The following is an 18,511-nucleotide window of genomic DNA, read 5'->3' on the forward strand; positions in this document are numbered from 1 at the left end:
TGTGCCTGGGCATCAGTAGTTTTAAAAGCTCCTGAGATGATTCTAATCTCTGTGTATGGCAGTTTGAGACCAACTGGACTAGAGAAATAGCTGAATGGGCCTTCTAACTGAGTGTGGATATCTTGCTTTATTCAGATACTGTAGAAGCCAGTGTGAAGGGAGGCTAATATGTAGTACTGAACTCTAGGTCTCTACCCTAGGTTTAGTGAACGTGTCTTCATAGTGTATGGTTTCTTGGAACTGAGATTCCTCTGGTTTATCTCTCTAAGTAAGGCAATAAATGGTTATCACAGACTTCCTTATTATCAGTTCACCCTGAAATGTATTTATGGGAGTGCAGAGGGGTATTGTGGGATTTGAGAGTCTGAACGGCCTCAAATTTTAGATACATGGTCCTGAAATTGAGGGCTGGTCTTTACAACTGCTCTTCTAACCTGGCACTAACCTCTGGGAAGGCAAAGGCAGTTCATATTCTGAAGAACTCTTTTTCTTTTGTTTTGCTTTGTTTTATTGAATGAAAGAGTCTTTAAATTCTATAGTACTTTACAGTTTTCAAGTTTCACACATATGATTTCATATAATCCCATAATAACCCTTTTCTCTCTCCACCCCTATTTTGCCCCTCCCCCCATCCTTCTCCCCACTGGTAACCACTTGTTCTCTATATCTGTGAGTTTGCTTCTTTTTTGTTTTATTACTAGTTTGTTGTATTTTTTAGATTCCACATACAAGTGATATCATACAGTGTTTGTCTTTCTCTGACTTATTTCACTTAGCCCTCCAAGTCCATCCATGTTGCCACTTTTTTATGAAAAAAATCCGTTTTTATAAAAATCCATTGTGTGTGTATATGTACATATGTATATAAGTACATATGTATATGTGTATTATGCATATGCCACATTTTCTTTATCCATTCATCTGTTGATGGACACTTAGGTTGCTACCATATCTTGACAAATGTAAATAATACTACTATGAACATTGGGGTGCATGTATCTTTTTGAATTAGTGTTTTTGTTGCTTTGGGATATATACACAAAGGAGTGGAATTGCTGGGTTATATGGTGGTTCTATTTTTAGTTTTTGGAGAAAGCTCCGCATTGTTTTCCACAGTGGCTGCACCAATTTATGTTCCCACCAAAGTGTACGAGGGTTCCCTTTTCTCTACATTGTCACCATTTGTTATTTGTGGTCTTTTTGATGATGGCCATTCTGACAGGTGTGAGGTGATATCTCACTGTGGTTTTTTTGTTTGTTTCATTTTGTTTTGTTTGTTTTTGGGTTTTTGGTTTTTTTTTTTGGCTGCGTTGGGTCTCTGTTGCTGCACGTGGGCTTTCTCTAGTTGCAGCAAGCGGGGGCTACTCTTCATTGCGGTGTGCGGGCTTCTCATTGTGGTGGCTTCTCTTGTTGCAGAGCATGGGCTCTAGGCGTGCGGGCTTCATTAGTTGCGGCTCGAGGGCTCAGTAGTTGTGGCGTGCGGGCTTAGTAGTTGTGGCTCATGGGCTGTAGAGCGCAGGCTCAGTAGTTGTGGCTCACGGGCTTAGTTGATCCGCAGCATGTGGGATCTTCCCGGACCAGGGCTTGAACCCATGTCCCCTGCATTGGCAGGTGGATTCTTAACCACTGGGTCACCAGAGAAGTCCTCATTGCAGTTTTGATTTGCATGAGAGGAAGGTGTTTTAGATAGAACAACATTTTTAAAAAGGCACAGAAATGGGAAAGAGCATGCTGCAAGTGGAGAATTACAAGTAGTTTTTGTATTACAGTTTAAATTGCTTAGTTCTTCATGTTGTTATGGTAAATTTGAGGTGGGGAGTGGTACCTGTGAGAGGTAGGTTGGGGTCAGGTGACAGAAGGCCTTGTATGTCATTCTAGGGTGATTGGATTCTTCTGGATGGCTGAGAGCCACTGAAGAGTTTTAAGCAAGGGAGAGGCATGGGTGGGCATGGCAAAGGAGAGGTTTGCTTTTTGGCAGCGTGGAATGTGGCTGGAGGGTGGGACAAAGCATGGTTAGCAGACTGCAGGTATGTAGTAGGGAACAGATAATGAAGGCCTGAACTAAGGTAGAGGTAGTAGGGATGGAGCAGACAGGTCGATTTGAGAAACAGTTAAGCTCTGAAATTGGCAGAACTTAGTGATTGGTTGGATGTGGAGTAAGGGAGATGAAGGAACCCTAGGGTGACTGCCAGGCCTCTGGCTCGGGTAACGAGGTGGAATCTAACTGAACTCAAGATCCAGAACAGCAGGTTTGGGGAGTAGATGTGGGAGAGGAGAGGTCAGTTTAGACCTTCTGAGTTTGACGTCTATTCAGAAGACAGGTAGGTACATGAGATTGGAGCTCAGGCGCCCACTTAATCCAATGATGTAAAGATTTGAGTTCTCAGCATAGGTGTTTGTTAAAACCATGAAAACAGGTGAGATCAAAGAAAAGGTGTGAGGAGAGAGGGGGTCAGTAGAGAAAGAACCCCGGGGAACTGCAGTATTTAAAATTGTGGACAGAGGGAAAAGAGAAAAAGATAAACTTTGAGGCTACTTATTTTACCTGTGCAACTCATCAAGGAACACTGGATAATTTGCTGTGAAAAGGGGTTAATGGGTTTCTAGACCATGTACTCTGGAATGCATTCAGAAAGGCAATTCCAAATTCCTTTCCCTGTCTAGTGTAGGCTCTCGTTTCTGTTGGAGTTTATGGTTGGATAGGTTTATTATTGTTGGTTTATGTATGTCTGCTTTTTACGTGGCATAAAGTATTTTAAAGTTCTTACTAAACAATTTATGTTCCTCTGTAATCCCATGCAATTTTTAAGAAAGATGCAGATTACTTCAGAAACATTAGTATGGAATCCTCCATGAGAGTGCTAAGAGATTATGGTTCTCGTTCTCTTTTGTTATTTTCTGTGAATATTTGCATTGAGGAAATTTGGCATTTTGAAAATTCAGACTTCAGCTTTAGGTATATACCCTATATAAAATATATGGTAAAGTTTATTATTAAAATGCATTTCAGTTACATCTTTTAGAAAATATTTATTTATTTAATTTTATTGTTTATTTTCTTAATTTTTTTGGCTGCGTTGGGTCTTAGTTGCGACACACGAGATCTTTTTCGTTGCGGTGCATGGGCTCTTCATTGTGGCCTGCAGGTTTTCTCTCTCTAGTTGTGGCACGCAGGCTCCAGAGCACGTGGGCTCTGTAGTTTGTGGCACACAGTCTCTCTCACTGAGGCACATGAGCTCAGTAGTTGTGGTGCGCGGGCTTAGTTGCCCCGTGGCATGTGGGATCTTAGTTCCCTGACCAGGGATCGAACCTGCATCTCTGGCATTGGGAGGCAGATTCTTTACCACTGGACCACCGGGGAAGTCCCTCAGTTACATCTTCATTATCTTAATTTCAAGTTAGCTAAAGGGTAGTGACAGGGTAATAGTAACCTGAAGTAGGCTTTCATTTTCTACTTGGATGTGGTTTTCCTTCCTCCAGCCTGCCCTCCACAATGCTACCTAACTCTTATCTTGTCACTCCCTGCTTTAGAAATTGCTCAGTAGCTCCTCGTGGCCTGAAGTAAAGTCTGCTCTCTTTGGCTGGACAGTCAGCCTTCCATAATCTGGCCCCAGACAACCTTTCTCATCTCATCTGCCACTCCATCTACATACTCTACTTGTATAATAATCGTCCCTGAGTGTTTGTCTTTCTGGAGCATTCCATGTACTTCTGTAACACTGTGCCTGTGTGTGATCTGTCCAGGACACCCTTCTCACCATTTCTCAACTTGCCAAAATCTTGTTCATCTCTAGCCTTCCTAGCTAACCCTCCTCCCTTTCCAGGGTGGAATTAATTTATTCTTTCCTGGGTAGCAATTTGTACATGTACCTGTTCATTGATTATAAGTAGTTATGTCTATTTATTTTCCTTGAGAGATTAAGTCTTTTGAAGGTAAATACAGTGACTTATTGGATCATATGATAAATATTGAACTTCTACAAAATGCCAGGCACTGTCTCAGTCACAGTTCTTATTATTATACTGGCAGCACCTACCACAAGGCTTGGCATAAAGTAGTAGAGTTGTTAAAATCCGTCTTGAGGCCTCGCTCTGAGAGTTATTAAACCTCTTGGTCTCAGATGAGACCATGCATTATTTCTGATAATGTTTTGAACCAAGTTGTCTTAAAAAGCATTGTTTTTTTTTTAATTGCACTGTTTACTTTTTAACTTTTGTGCTTTAGTCGAAGAAAAAAGGACTAAGTGCAGAGGAAAAGAGAGCCCGCATGATGGAAATATTTTTTGAGACGGTAAGTCGTTTTCCTTAAGATTTTTAGTATTTTGTGTAATTTTCTCCTTAAGTTTATGTCATCCAGTGTTAACTGTACCTTTTTTTATTAGAAATCAATAGTGACCAATTTCCTAAAGAATGAATAAAATTCTACAAACATTTGTGGTTCCTGTGAGCTGTGGAGCATGAAAGAGTCCTATCCCAGGGTTTGTAGAGTCTCTTCTATCCAGACTGCCCTATACTCTGGCACCATAATTAACTTTCTGAAGCATATATTTGATTTTGTCCCCTTTTACCTGAAAATAATAATGATAATATCTCACATCTACTGAGTGCTTCCTAGGTGCCATTTACTATTCTAAGCACTTGGTGTAGTTATCTGATTTTTTCCTTTTTAACTCTCTGAGATCCTCATTCTACAGATCTGGACATCTGAGACACAGCCTAAGATACCAGCCCTGGATCTCAAAACAAGAAGTGATAGTACTAGGATAAAAACCCAGGGGTGATCATCTGATTATAGAGATAGTGCTAAATACAGCCTCTTTACATTTACTAGCCTGCATATGGTATAACACATATGTGATGGTACATAGCCTCCTTAATTTATTCCAGTTATTCGTGCCTGCCACTAACAGGAAATATGTTTGAAGTTTCTGCTCCTAAGTGGCAGAACCAGGATTCAAACCCAGTCACCTGGCTCTAGAGCCTGTTTTCTTCACCACGTTGCTGTACAATGGCTTTTCTTGCTTCCAGGTTAAAATCCAAACTTTTGACCAGAAAAATATTAATTTCTTACATCTTACCTCTTGACAGAACCTTCAAAGTCTGGTTTGGCCCCAACCTACTGGCTATTTTCATTATTTACAAATATCAATATGAAGAAGGTGGGGAAAACGGCAAAATAGAATATAAAATTAATAAGTAATGATAATACTTGACATTTTCATTTTGATAATGCAGATTCTCAGTGAAACAAGTGAAATATTGTGGGCACTTTTTTTTTTAACTGTTTGCCCTTTAAGCAAAATCTTACTAGTCTTACTTACATACAATGACTTACTAAAAGTCATTGGCAATTCAGAACAGAGTATCATATTAATAATGATGATATGATTAGCACGATAAATTGATAATGTTCGTAGGTAAAAATTATGACTATTTATTCTGCTGAGTTGAAATATTTTTCCTATGGTCTTAGAAAAGTAGATTTAATTCCTAGCAGGCAGTGGAAAGCTGGGGAGAGTGGTGAGGGGAATTAATTTGTTCTTTATGATATTGTTGGCTGTTTTTGATTAAAATTTTTTCAACTCTGCTCTCAATGACATTAAGACACTAATGACTAAGGTACCATGACTGTAATGAGTATTAGAGGTTAAAGAAGTTCAATAGTCAATGAGTTTTTAGGTAAAGATAGGAATTAATTGTATTAATTGATTGATTTCATTTCATATATTCCTATACATATTAATTCATATGAATACATACATAGATTTATTTGAAGTTACTAATTCTTTGCCTGTTACACTTAGGAAGAACATGGCCACAGTACAGCTCAAAGATAGAGAACTTGTACCTGAAGTCTGTTTTACCTAATAGCTTTGTGATGTTAAGCAAGTTGCTTGACCTAAGTCTCAGTTTCTTCATCTATTAAAAAGGCTAATAATAATTGTACCTAGTTCACAAAGTTGGTATGAGGATTGAATGAAATAATCTGTGTAAAACATTATAATGCTCAGGTCATAAGTGCTTAATTAAAAGTTATCTAACTTTATAACTGTGTGTCTTCCATGGTATCTTTACACAGTTTTTTGTTTTTGAGAGCTAGAACCATTGTGTTCATCTCTCCTTTATTATCTCTGTTTAATGTAGGGGAGAACCAATATTTACTTGAGACCATTTTCTCTGTCCACTTAAATGACCACACTTTAGTCCTGAGGCTAGTTCTTTGCAAGCCCATTTATTTACATAGCAACCCCACTGGGGCAGCCAGTATGTCTGGGGCTTTTCCTTGATAACCACATCTAGGCAGATGTCTCAATGAGTTCATGTTCTTTTTCCTAAGGTATTTGCGAATAGGTTTGATTAATTGGTTTTTTTTTTAACGCATTAGAGGCCTGAAGTTAGTAATTTACTGCATGTTCTCTGAGACCCTACAGAATTCTCTTTTAACAGTTTATTCCCAGATGTGCAAAAATTTATTTCACACTCTAGGGCCAATGACTTAGTATTTTCCTTAATTTACTAAATCTTAAGTGTACTGAGATGAAGTTACTTTTTTCAACATTTTATTATTAAAGCTGAAAGAATTTCACTGTGAATACCTATATGCCCAGCTTAGATTCTACCGTTAACATTTTATACTCTACTTGCTTTATCATATATATACATTCATCTATCCATTCCTTTATCCATCTATCGATTCATCTTTTTTGCAGGGGGTTGTATATCTGGGCTACTGGTCTTTTGTCTGGTATGTTTTGTGAATATTGTCTTCCAGTCAGTCTTTTCAGTTTCTTAACAGTGCACTTAGATGAGGAGAAGTTTTAAATTTTTATGATGTCTAATTTCCATCCTATTGAAGTTACCTTTTCAAGTTTATGTTGGAAGAAATAGATCCCAGATTTCCATAACAATAATCACAATAATTCTGTTCTAATTACGGAATACTTCAGTCTTTTCAGATATTTCACTTTTATTATCCAAGTTCTTTTTACCAGTTCAACCACAGCTTATTACAAGAAGAAAGGAGTATTCTGCATAGATTTTTTTTTCCAACCATAAGATTAAATATTCTCTGTGTATATCTTCCCATAATGTTTTGCTTTGCATGTGGTGGACATGCAGCATGTATAGGTGAATGATTGATAGGCAGCCATAAATTGTATGTTTTTCTTACTTAGGTGTGGCTCTTCCATGAAACCTTAAATGTAAATAAATCTTGACAGCTGTCTGTTTTGCTTTTAGTTAGAACTGCTGATCTGTGATGTATAGTATATGCTAAGCAAAGCACTATTTGTGTTTTCTTCAAATCAAAGTGTCAGAGAAGCTGATTATCTCATGTTAACAAATGATTCATCATAACTAGATTTTATACTTCATTGGGAAGATGTTCTTTGCATTCTTCCCTCCAGTTACTTTAAAGAATTGTATGTTCATGCAAAATCTGTCCATTTGAGGTTGTGTTGAAGGTATTGAACAAGACAATTACAGTTTCTTCTAGCTCTAAAATTCTCGATTCTATTGCACTATTCACTTCCAGTCATAGTTCTTTAGTACGGTATTTTATAAACATAATTAAGGTAAATATAAATATATAGTAGAAAATAAATGCATGTTTTTCATCTTTCAACTCTTTTAAACAGAAAGATGTATTTCAATTAAAAGACATGGAGAAGATTGCTCCCAAAGAAAAAGGCATTAGTAAGTATCAAAAATGTGCCAGAATGTTTTGGTAAATACCCATCATCTTTCCTGCAACAGTCTTTCCTTCATGGAAACGTAAATTTCTAGAGATGAAGAATGTTTATAAAAGTCCCTATATAATGTTTCTGGGCCATGACCATGATTCTTGTGTTTGAAGTATCTGCTCTAGGGAAACTAAAGTGGAATATGCATGCATGCCTGTGTGCGCACACACATACATATACATACACACAATTATACATATTTATTTATTTATGGGTATAATTTACTTCAGAAGAAGTAAAAACTTCTTCATGTATGTTCTGGTATTTGTTAAATGTGATTTACATAGTGTATTAGTTTTCTACAGCTGCTGTAACAAATTACCATAAACTTAATTTCTACTTAACACAGTAGAAATTTATTTTCTCATAGTTCTGGAGGCCAGAAGTCTAAAATCAAGGTGTTGGCAGGGTTGGTTCCTTCTGGAAGCTCTGAGGGAGAATCCATTTTATGCTTCTCTCCTAGCTTCTGGTGGCTGCCCACAGTGCTTGGCTTATAGACACATCATTCTAATCTCTGCCTCTGCCTTCACACGGCCTTCCCTATTTTTTTTTTTTCTCCTCTTCTGTGTCTTATAAGGACACGTGTCATTGGATTTGGGACCCATCCTAAATCCAGGATGATTTTATCATGAGGTCCTTAATTACCTCTCTATAGAACCTTTTCCAAAATAAGGTCACATTCACAGGTTCTGGGGGTTATCTTTTGAGGGGTCACTACATATGATATATATATTTTTAAAACTTTCTGATTATATAAGCTATACATGTTATTTTAACAGATTTGGAAAGAATATAATAAAAATAAAAGTTGTTCATAATCCCTCTATTCTGAGATCACCACTGCTAACATTTTGGTGTATTTTGATATCTTATTCTTAGGTTCTGTTTATCTGTGTTTGTATGTATCTGTCCATTTCTCTGAGAGGGAACCATGCTGCATATACAGTTTTGTGTTCGTGTATTTTTCCATATACCATCATATCATCTACACTTTCCTATGTCATTTGCTTTAAAAAAAATGATTTACAACATCTGCATCTCCTAATGTTTCATTCTGTGGCCACCCACTGTGCCATAATTTGCTTATTAGCCCATTAGCTATTGTTGACCATATAGGTTGTTACCAAATTTTGCTGCTAAAATTAATGTGTAATTAACATGCCATCCATAAATTTTTTTCTAAGACTTATTTTTTAGAGTATTTTTAGGTTCACAGCAAAATTGAGAGGAAGGCACAGTATTTCTCCTATACTTCCTGTCCCCACACATGCATAACTTCCCCTATTATCAACAACATTTACCATCGTACATTTGTTACAGGTGACAAACTTGCATGGACACATCAAAATCACACTAAGTCCATAATTTACATTAGTATTCACTCTTAGTGTTGTACATTCTATGGGTTTGGACAAAAGTGTATAATGACAAGGATCCATCATTATGGTGTCATTATGGTATCATACAGCATATTTTCACTGCCCTAAAAATCCTCTGCGCTTCTCCACCTATTCACCCCTTCCTCTCCCCCTGCTGTCAACTTTTTTCCACATCTCATATTACTTCATTAGGAAATCTCCCCAGAAATAGAGTAGAAAAAGAGACTTGTCTAATTTTAGGCTTTTTATGTGTGTCCTCAAATTGCCTTCACGAAAGGCTATTATACCCAAATTCGTTTCTCAGGACTATTTTCATTTTTAGAATTCTTTGACATTTCATTTCAGTTTGTACTTCTTTATAAATAAGGTTGAATGTTTTGCATTTGGTGTAGACTTTATTTTTTTATTAAATCTTTAAATATTTAATAGATTTTATTAAATTGGGGGATCTGCTCTAGGAAAAATTAAAATGGACTTTAAAATATGGATAATTTCTTGGTATAGTTTTACTTAATAGAAAGTAAGAATGGTTTATAATTTCAAACATTTGTGAAATATGACTTTGTATTTTTACATGCTATTTTAAAAGCTCTTTTCTGATTTTTAATCTTACCCCTAACCATAACATCCAATATATTTATTTACTTATTGTTTAATTTTACATAGTAGTTTTGTTTTAGTTTCCTTAGCAAGAAAGGTAATACATGTTCATTGTTGGAAAAAAATATGAAAAATAAGCAAAAAGAAGGAAATAAAAATTGCCTCTTAACCTTAATTCAAGATAACTACTGTCACATAAGTGCATACTGTCTTTTAACTTACTTTTCTATATAATACATTTTGGATGTATATATATCCAGGCCATTAAATATTTTATAATGTAAATTTAATGAATGCATTGTATATCATTACAAAAAAAATACTTTTGAGGGCTTCCCTGGTGGCGCGGTGGTTGAGAATCCGCCTGCTGATGCAGGGGACACGGGTTCGTGCCCCGGTCCGGGAAGATCCCATATGCCGCGGAGAGGCTGGGCCAGTGACCCATGGCCGCTGAGCCTGCACGTCCGGAGCCTGTGCTCCGCAACGGGAGAGGCCACAACAGTGAGAGGCCCGCGTACCGCAAAAAAAAAAACAAAAAAAAAACCAAAAAAAAACTTTTGAGTCCCGTTATTGTACTGATTTCCAGGGTTTTGCTATTGAAAACAGTGCTTTGGCAAGCATCCTTATACATATCCATCATTATTTTCTTTAGCTGAATTTATAAAAGTGAAATTTCTGCATAAGAGATAAGCATAAACCTAAGGTTTTAGGTACATATTGCTACATTTTTCCACCCATGTTGAGAGTACCCATTTCCCTGAATCCTTTATTACAATTTTTAGTGTTTTAAATTTGGTAGTCAAGAAATTGTATCTCATGCTTTATTTTGCATTTCTTAAATTATTACTGTGTTTGAACATTTTTCTTGTTTATTGACGATATTATTACAAATATCGTACATTTGAAAAAATATTTATTTTATTTACTTTTTTGGCTGTGTCGGGTCTTAGTTGCAGCATGTGGGCTCTTCATTGTGGTGCGTGGGCTTCTCTCTAGTGTGGCGTGCAGGTTTTCTCTCTCTAGTTGTGGCGCGTGGGCTTTAGGGCTCATGGGCTCTGGTTTGTGGCACGCAGGCTCTCCAGTTGAGGCGTGCGAACTCAGTAGTTGTGGCACGGGCTTAGTTGTCCCAGGCTTGTGGGATCTTAGTTCCCCAACCAGGGATTGAACCCGCGTTCCCACTGCATTGGAAGGTGGATTCTTTACCACTGGACCACCAGGGAAGTCCCTGACCATACATATTTTATAGATGCCCATTGATGTATTTTATTTTTCTGTTGGAGTATTTGTCTTCTTTTGTTATTATTTTTAAAAACTCCTTATTTATTAACTTATTGACTCAATCTATAATATTTATTGCAAGTGTTTCCCCAGTTATTGGCCTTTTAATTTGATTTATGATGTGTCTTAATATGAAGTCTTTAAAAAATTATCTCTCCTAGCTGCTATGTCAGTAAAAGAAGTCCTTCAAAGCTTGGTTGATGATGGTATGGTTGACTGTGAGAGAATTGGAACATCTAATTATTATTGGGCTTTTCCAAGTAAAGCTCTTCACGCCAGGAAACGTAAGCTGGAGGTTCTGGAATCTCAGGTACGCCACCACAATTTAAAATAATAGATTTGCTTTGTAAGAAAGAAATTTGTTTTACTTAATCTTCTTTTCATTTAGTGGCTTCCGTTAAATTTTTAACATGCATTGTGGTAGCATGACAATAACCCCATAACCAAGGTGGCTACTAAGTGACTAATGGGCAGGATACACCGGACAAAGGGATGACTCATGTCCCATGTGGTATGAAGCAGGAAGGTGCAACGTTTCATCACGCTGCTCAGAATGGCATGCAATTTAAAACTTATGAATTGTTTATTTCTGGAATTTTCCATCTAGTATTCTCAGACTGTGGTTGACCACAGGTCACTGAAACCATGGAATCTGAAACCACAGATATGAGGGGACTACTATATAGGCAAGGAATGAAACTTTAGGGAAAGGGGCTGTGGATTTGTTTTGGGGTGAAGGGAGAAAGAATCCCGATTTTTCTGGAAGATAACAAGAACAGGAAAAGTTAATCAACAGTAGTAAAGCAAATTAATTTCTCTCTGTTTAGAGGTTATGTGAGATTGTGTTTCTTCACAGGAAAATCCTCCTGAAACACCACTTTTTAAAATGATGCTCCTGGGTTTAAGAAGATTCAACTTTATGGGGAGACTTCTTTCAGTCAGTGTTCTTAATCACAAGCAACACAAACTAACTCTGGCTGACATTAGCAGAAAAGAAATTTATTGAAAGATATAAGAGAGACTTGCAGAATCATGGGGAAGGGTGGACACACAGTTCTAAAAGTAGGCAGGAACTGAGGGAAGATACACAGGCAGACCACACCATGAAGCCTTTCTGGTGAGGATACTGGTGCCTCAAACACTGCACCGAACTCTATTGACATTGCTGACCTCAGAAGATAACTCCATTGGCACTCCTGGCTGAAGAACCAGATGTTGCTGCCACCAAAATAAAACAAACAAACAAAAAAACCACCAAGAAACTTCTGTACCAGCTCACAGTTCTGGAGGTGCATGAGACTGGCCAAGCCTCGGCAATGTGCCCACACTCTAGTTATCAGGGGAACTGGGGAAGTAAATAACTGGGGTTTCTAATTTCTATGGTGGGAGGTAGCTGCCTCCTTTTGGTGCCTGCAATTCGCCAAAGTAGGAAGGGGGTTTGGATGCTCCCATGATAGATACATACCCACAAAATAAATCAAGAGAAAAAACTGAAAAAAAACACAGGATTTGAAGTCAAAATAACAACAGATTTATTGGATACTTACTTTCCTCTGTGTGCCAGATACTATTCTAGGCATTTGGAATCCATTAGCGAACAAAGAATGGAAGCCGGAAACCAGGTAGTTAAGTTCTTGGAATCATCCAGCTATGAAATAATGGTGGTTTGAACCAAGGACATAGCAGCCCACCTACACCCCCTCAGTCCTAGGCAACCACTAATTTACTTTCTGTCTCTGTAGATTTCCTTGTTCTGGACATTTCATATGAATGAATCACATAATATGTGTCTTTCTTGACTTGCTTCTTTCATTTAGCATAATGTTTTCATGGTTCATCCATGTTGTAATATGTATCCATATTTCATTCCTTTTTATGGCCAAGTAATATTCCATTATTTGGATATACCACATTTTGTTTGTCTCCTCATCAGTTGATGGCCATTTATGTTATTTCCACCTTTTGACTGTTATGAATAATGCTGCTATAAAATTTCATGTACAAGTTTTTATGTGGACATATGTTTTTATTTCTCTTGGGAATTTCTGGGTAATATGATAACATTATATTTCATTGATTGAAGAACTTCCAGACTGTTTTCTAAAGTGGCTGCACCATTTTGCATTCCTACCAGTAGTGTATGAGGGTTCCAGTTTCATCACATCCTCACCAAAACTTGTTGTTACCTGACTTTTTGAGTCCAGCCATCCTAGTGGGTTTGAAGTGGTATCTCATTATGATTATGACTTTCATTTCCCTTATGACTAATCATGAGCATCTTTTCATATGTTTACTGGCCATTTGTATATCTTCCTTAGAGAAATGCCCATTCAGATCCTTTACCCATGTCTCATCTCTTAAACATGATGCTGCATTTTAAAAATTATTATTAGAGTATCATTGATTTATAATGTTGTGTTAGTTTCAGGTGTACAACAAAGTGATTCAGTTGTGTGTGTGTGTGTGTGTGTGTGTGTATTCTTTTTCAGATTCTTTTCCATTACAGTTTATTATAAGATATTGAATATAGTTCCCTGTGCTATACAGTAGGAGCTTGTTGCATATCTATGATGATGCATTTTTTTTCCTTGCTAGGAAACAACATGCATATTCATCACTCAGGATTTTTTTTTAAACTTAGTTATGCAGTTAAAAACTTTATACAGGGTAATTTATTTTTAGGCCTTGTTACATTTTCCTTTCTTCATGACTTTTTGTTCTTGCTTTTATCCCCTTTGAGAATTCCCTTGTCTTTCCTTTCTACCTAGCGAGTTCTAAACATCTCCCCTCAGAAACCTTCTCAAGCTCCCATAGCTTACTGTGTTCTTGCCCTTCTATAAACTCCTGCAATATTTTTGGTTTTACCATAAATAAAATGTATGACTTTGGCAAATACTGCTTGTTGCCTGTCTAATAAACATTGCCCCCTTCTTCATTACTAACAAAACATTTACTATGCTGAGGGAGCAGTGTGTCTTGCTAAAAAATGTTTATCTTCCCAGATTCCCTTGCATCTAAGAATGGCAGTGGGAAACACTTTTGATGAATGAGATGTAAGTGGAAGACTAGCTTGAGGTTTCTGAGAAAATGTTCACTTTCCTGATAAAGGCAAAACCCCTTCTTCTTTTCTGTGATATGGACATGAGGTCATATTGTGACCCTAAGGTAACAAGTGTTAGGATGAAGACATTCCCTAAGAATGGCCGGGCCTGGATTAAAAGGGCTTGGGTCTCTGGTGGCATTTTGACACACTGCACTAGCCTTGGACTGCCTTACCTCTGGACTTCATATTGCATAAGAAAATTAAGCCCCCATTTAATGTAGTTTTAGTCAAATACTCTCTTTATATTCTAAAAGTATATATCCAAAATGGATAAATTTGCTTTGAAGACTTTTTTTTATATAAATGTGACTTAGATCTTGTATTAGTTATCTATTGCTGGAACAGAACTGCATACCCCAAAACTTCATGGCTTAAAGAAACAAACATTCGTATCTCACAGTTTCTGTGGATCAGGTTTAGATAGGCTCAAAGTCTCACATGAGGCTGTAGTTTAGTTAGGCTCAGAGTCTCACATGAGGCTGTAGTCAGACTGTTGGCCAGGGCTGCATTCTCATCAGAAGGCTCATCTGGGAGAAGATTTACTTCTGAACTCAATCTTAATGGTTATTGGATTTAGTTCCCTACAGGCTATGGGGCTGAGGTCTTCAGTTCCTGGAAGGCTATTGGACTGATGGCCTTAATTCCTTGATAGCTTTTTTTTTTTTTTTTTTTTTTTTTTTTTGTGGTATGCGGGCCTCCCTCTGTTGTGGCCTCTCCCGTTGCGGAGCACAGGCTCCGGACGCGCAGGCTCAGCGGCCATGGCTCACGGGCCCAGCCGCTCCGCGGCATGTGCGATCCTCCCAGACCGGGGCGCAAACCCGGTTCCCCTGCATCGGCAGGCGGACGCGCAGCCACTGCGCCACCAGGGAAGCCCTCCTTGATAGCTTTTAGCCAACTGCCTCCCTCGTTCCTTATATCATGGGCTTCTCCATAGGGCAGTTCACAATGTGGCAGCTGCCTTTCCTCAGAGGAAATGTGTGTGGAGAGTCCAAGACAGAAGCCACAGGGTTTTTTGTATCTTAATCTTGGAAATGACATCCCATCACCTCTGCCTCATTCCATACCCTAGCAACAAATCATTAAATTTAGTTCATATTCAAGGAAAGATTATACATGGGCATAAATACCAAGAGGCAAGGATCATTGGGACCATCTTAGAGGATACATATCACAGATTTTTCATTCTTTTTACTTGCCAAATGTATAAATCTTATCTTTTTGATTATTTTTTTAAAAATAGCTTTATTGAGGAATAATTGACGTACCAAAATTGCTCATATTTAAAGTTTATATACTGATAAGTCTTGACATATATATACTTCCATGGAACCATCACCACCATCAAGATAAGGAGCATACCCATGACCCCTAAAATTTTCTTCATTCCCCTTTTTAATCTTTGTCTCCTGCCCACCACCCTCCCCCACCCCCCAACACACATACACACACACACATACTGCTTCCCTTGCCCCCATCCCCAGGCAACCACTGATTTGCCTTCTGCCATTATACATTAGTTAATATTTCCTATAATTTTATATTAAGGGAATCCTGTACTATATACTCCATTTCCTGGCTTCTTATACTTAGCATAACTAAGATGTATCCATGTTGCTGTATATATTACTCATGAATTTTTATTGCTGAGTTGTGTTTCATTGTATAGATATACAACAGTTGTTTACCTGTTGATGGACATTTGGGGGTTTTGTTTGTTTTAGTTTGGAGTTATTATAAATAAAGCTTCTATGAATATTCATATATGTCTTTGTATGAACATATGTTTTCATTTATATTGTGTAAATACCTAGGGACGGAATGGCTGAATCATATGGTAGGTGTATGTATAACTTTTTAAGAGATTGCCAAGACTGTTTTCCAAAGTGCCTGTACCATTTTAGATTCCTACCAACAGTGTATGAGAGTTCTGGTCTCTCCACATCCTCATTAATACTTGGTATGATACCCATTCTAATAAGTATGTATTGATATCTTGTGGTTTTAGTTTCCATTTCCCCGGTGACTAACAATGTTGAGTATTTTGCATGTGTTCGTTTGTCATCCGTATATCTTCATTGATGAAGTGTCTGTATACAGATCTTTTGCCTTTTTAAAAATCTATATGTTTGTTTTTATTATTAAGTTTAGATAGTTCTTTGCATGTTCTGGGTACAAATCCTTTGTCAGATAAATGCTTTCCAAATGTTTTCTCCCAGTCAGTGATTCATTTTTTTGTTTTCTTAACTGTGTTTAGGAGAGTTGAAGTTTTAAGTTTTAGGGAAGTCTAGTTTATTAACTTGTTTCTTTATGGTTGGTGTTTCTGGTATTGTTTCTTACCTTCTTCAAGGCAGTTATTCATGCCTGAAACTAGCCATAACAGGTGCTGATTAAGCATTTCTTTTTTGACTTTGTAAACCAGAGATAATCTGGCCAAATGTACGCTTTTCATTTCTTCGCCTCTGGATTTAACATAATCTCTATTTAGCAAGTGAAGGAGTTTGGCATAAAAAGTAAGCAAGAGATTCTTGCTAGTGTAGTGAATCTATTTTTAATAAGTGAACTTAATATCATTGTTTATTTATTCTGAATGAGGGATAAGATGTTCTAATTAGTTACTGTCAATATACTCCTTTCCCTACTGATCTGAGAGTTGGCTTCCAGTGTGTTTTGTGACATACTCCTATCCATGCAGCCCCATGTACAAGCTTGAGGTCAAAGCTTAATCTCACTCACTTGCTCAGAAGTCACAGTTCAAGTCATAGGCAGTAGGTCCTATACCTTCTGTTCTCAGCACTGCAGAATAAGATTTTGATGTGTCGTTCATAAAAGATTGATATCACTTGGCATTTGCTATAAATATTAAAACACACACACAAAAACTCAGTACTGAGAAGCAAGAAGAACTACAATCCTGCAGCCTGTGGAACAAAAACCACATTCACAGAAAGACAGAAAAGATGAAAAGGCAGAGGGCTATGTACCACATGAAGGAACGTGATAAAACCCCAGAAGCAACTAAATGAAATGGAGATAGGCAACCTTCCAGAAAAAGAATTCAGAAAAATGATAGTGAAGATGATCCAGGACCTCAGAAAAAGAATGGAGACAGAGATCGAGAAGATGCAATAAATGTTTAACAAAGACCTAGAAGAATTAAAGAACAAACAAACAGAGATGAACAATACAATAACTGAAATGAAAACTACACTAGAAGGAATCAATAGCAGAATAACTGAAGCAGAAGAACGGATAAGTGACCTGGAAGAAAGAATGGTGGAATTCACTGCTGCGGAAGACAATTAAAAAAAAGAATGAAAAGAAATGAAGACAGCCTAAGAGACCTCTGGGACAACATTAAACACAACAACATTCACATTATAGGGGTCCCAGAAGGAGAAGAGAGAGAGAAAGGAACCGAGAAAATCTTTGAAGAGATTATAGTCAAAAACTTCCCTAACATGGCAAAGGAAATAGCCAACCAAGTCCAGGAAGCGCAGAGAGTCCCCTACGGGATAAACCCAAGGAGAAACACGCCGAGACACATAGGAATCAAATTGGCAAAAATTAAAGACAAAGAAAAATTATTGAAAGCAGCAAGCGAAAAACAACAAATAACATACAGGGGAACTCCCATAAGGTTAACAGCTGATTTCTCAGCAGAAATTCTACAAGCCAGAAGGGAGTGGCATGATATACTTAAAGTGATGAAAGGGAAGTACCCACAACCAAGATTACTCTACACGGCAAGGATCTCATTCAGATTCGATGGAGAAATCAAAAGCTTTACAGACAAGCAAAAGCTAAGAGAATTCAGCACCACCAAACTAGCTCTACAACAAATGCTAAAGGAACTTCTCTAAGTGGGAAACACAAGAGAAGAAAAAGACCTACCAAAAAAACCCAAAACAATTAAGAATATGGTCATAGGAATATACATATCAATAATTACCTTAAACATGAATGGATTAAATGCTCCAACCAGAAGACACAGGCTTGCTGGATGGATACAAAAACAAGACCCATATATATGCTGTCTACAAGAGACCCACTTCAGCCCTACGGACACATACAGACTGAAAATGAGGGGATGGAAAAAGATATTCCATGCAAATGGAAATCAAAAGAAAGCTGGAGTAACAATACTCATATCAGATACAACAGACTTTAAAATAAACAATGTTACAACAGACAAGGAAGGCCACTACATAATGATCAAGGAATCAATCCAGGAAGAAGATATAACAATTATAAATATATATGCACCCAACATAGGAGCACCTCAATCCATAAGGCAACTGCTAACAGCTATAAAAGAGGAAATCGACAGTAACACAATAATAGTGGGGGACTTTAACACCTCACTTACACCAATGGACAGATCATCCAAATTGAAAATTAATAAGGAAACA

The 18,511-nt window shown here is 37.4% G+C and overlaps 1 protein-coding gene across 2 annotated transcripts in view; it reads left to right on the forward strand.

Moving 5' to 3' along the window:
* Positions 1–18,511, forward strand: part of TRIM2 (tripartite motif containing 2) — a 168,403-nt gene that overhangs the window by 80,113 nt on the left and 69,779 nt on the right. The window contains exons 11-14 of one of the 2 annotated variants that reach the window (XM_028491793.2): positions 4,226–4,291; positions 7,638–7,695; positions 11,161–11,309; positions 11,856–12,976. In XM_028491793.2, coding sequence (XP_028347594.1) covers positions 4,226–4,291; positions 7,638–7,695; positions 11,161–11,309; positions 11,856–12,005 — 423 coding nt within the window. In that variant the 3' untranslated portion in view covers positions 12,006–12,976. Of the gene's footprint in view, positions 1–4,225; positions 4,292–7,637; positions 7,696–11,160; positions 11,310–11,855; positions 12,977–18,511 lie in introns of those variants that run through there. The other variant, XM_028491795.2, reaches the window with a different exon arrangement.

This window comes from Physeter macrocephalus, chromosome 7 (genome assembly GCF_002837175.3).
Source record: "Physeter macrocephalus isolate SW-GA chromosome 7, ASM283717v5, whole genome shotgun sequence".
NCBI lineage: Eukaryota > Metazoa > Chordata > Mammalia > Artiodactyla > Physeteridae > Physeter > Physeter macrocephalus.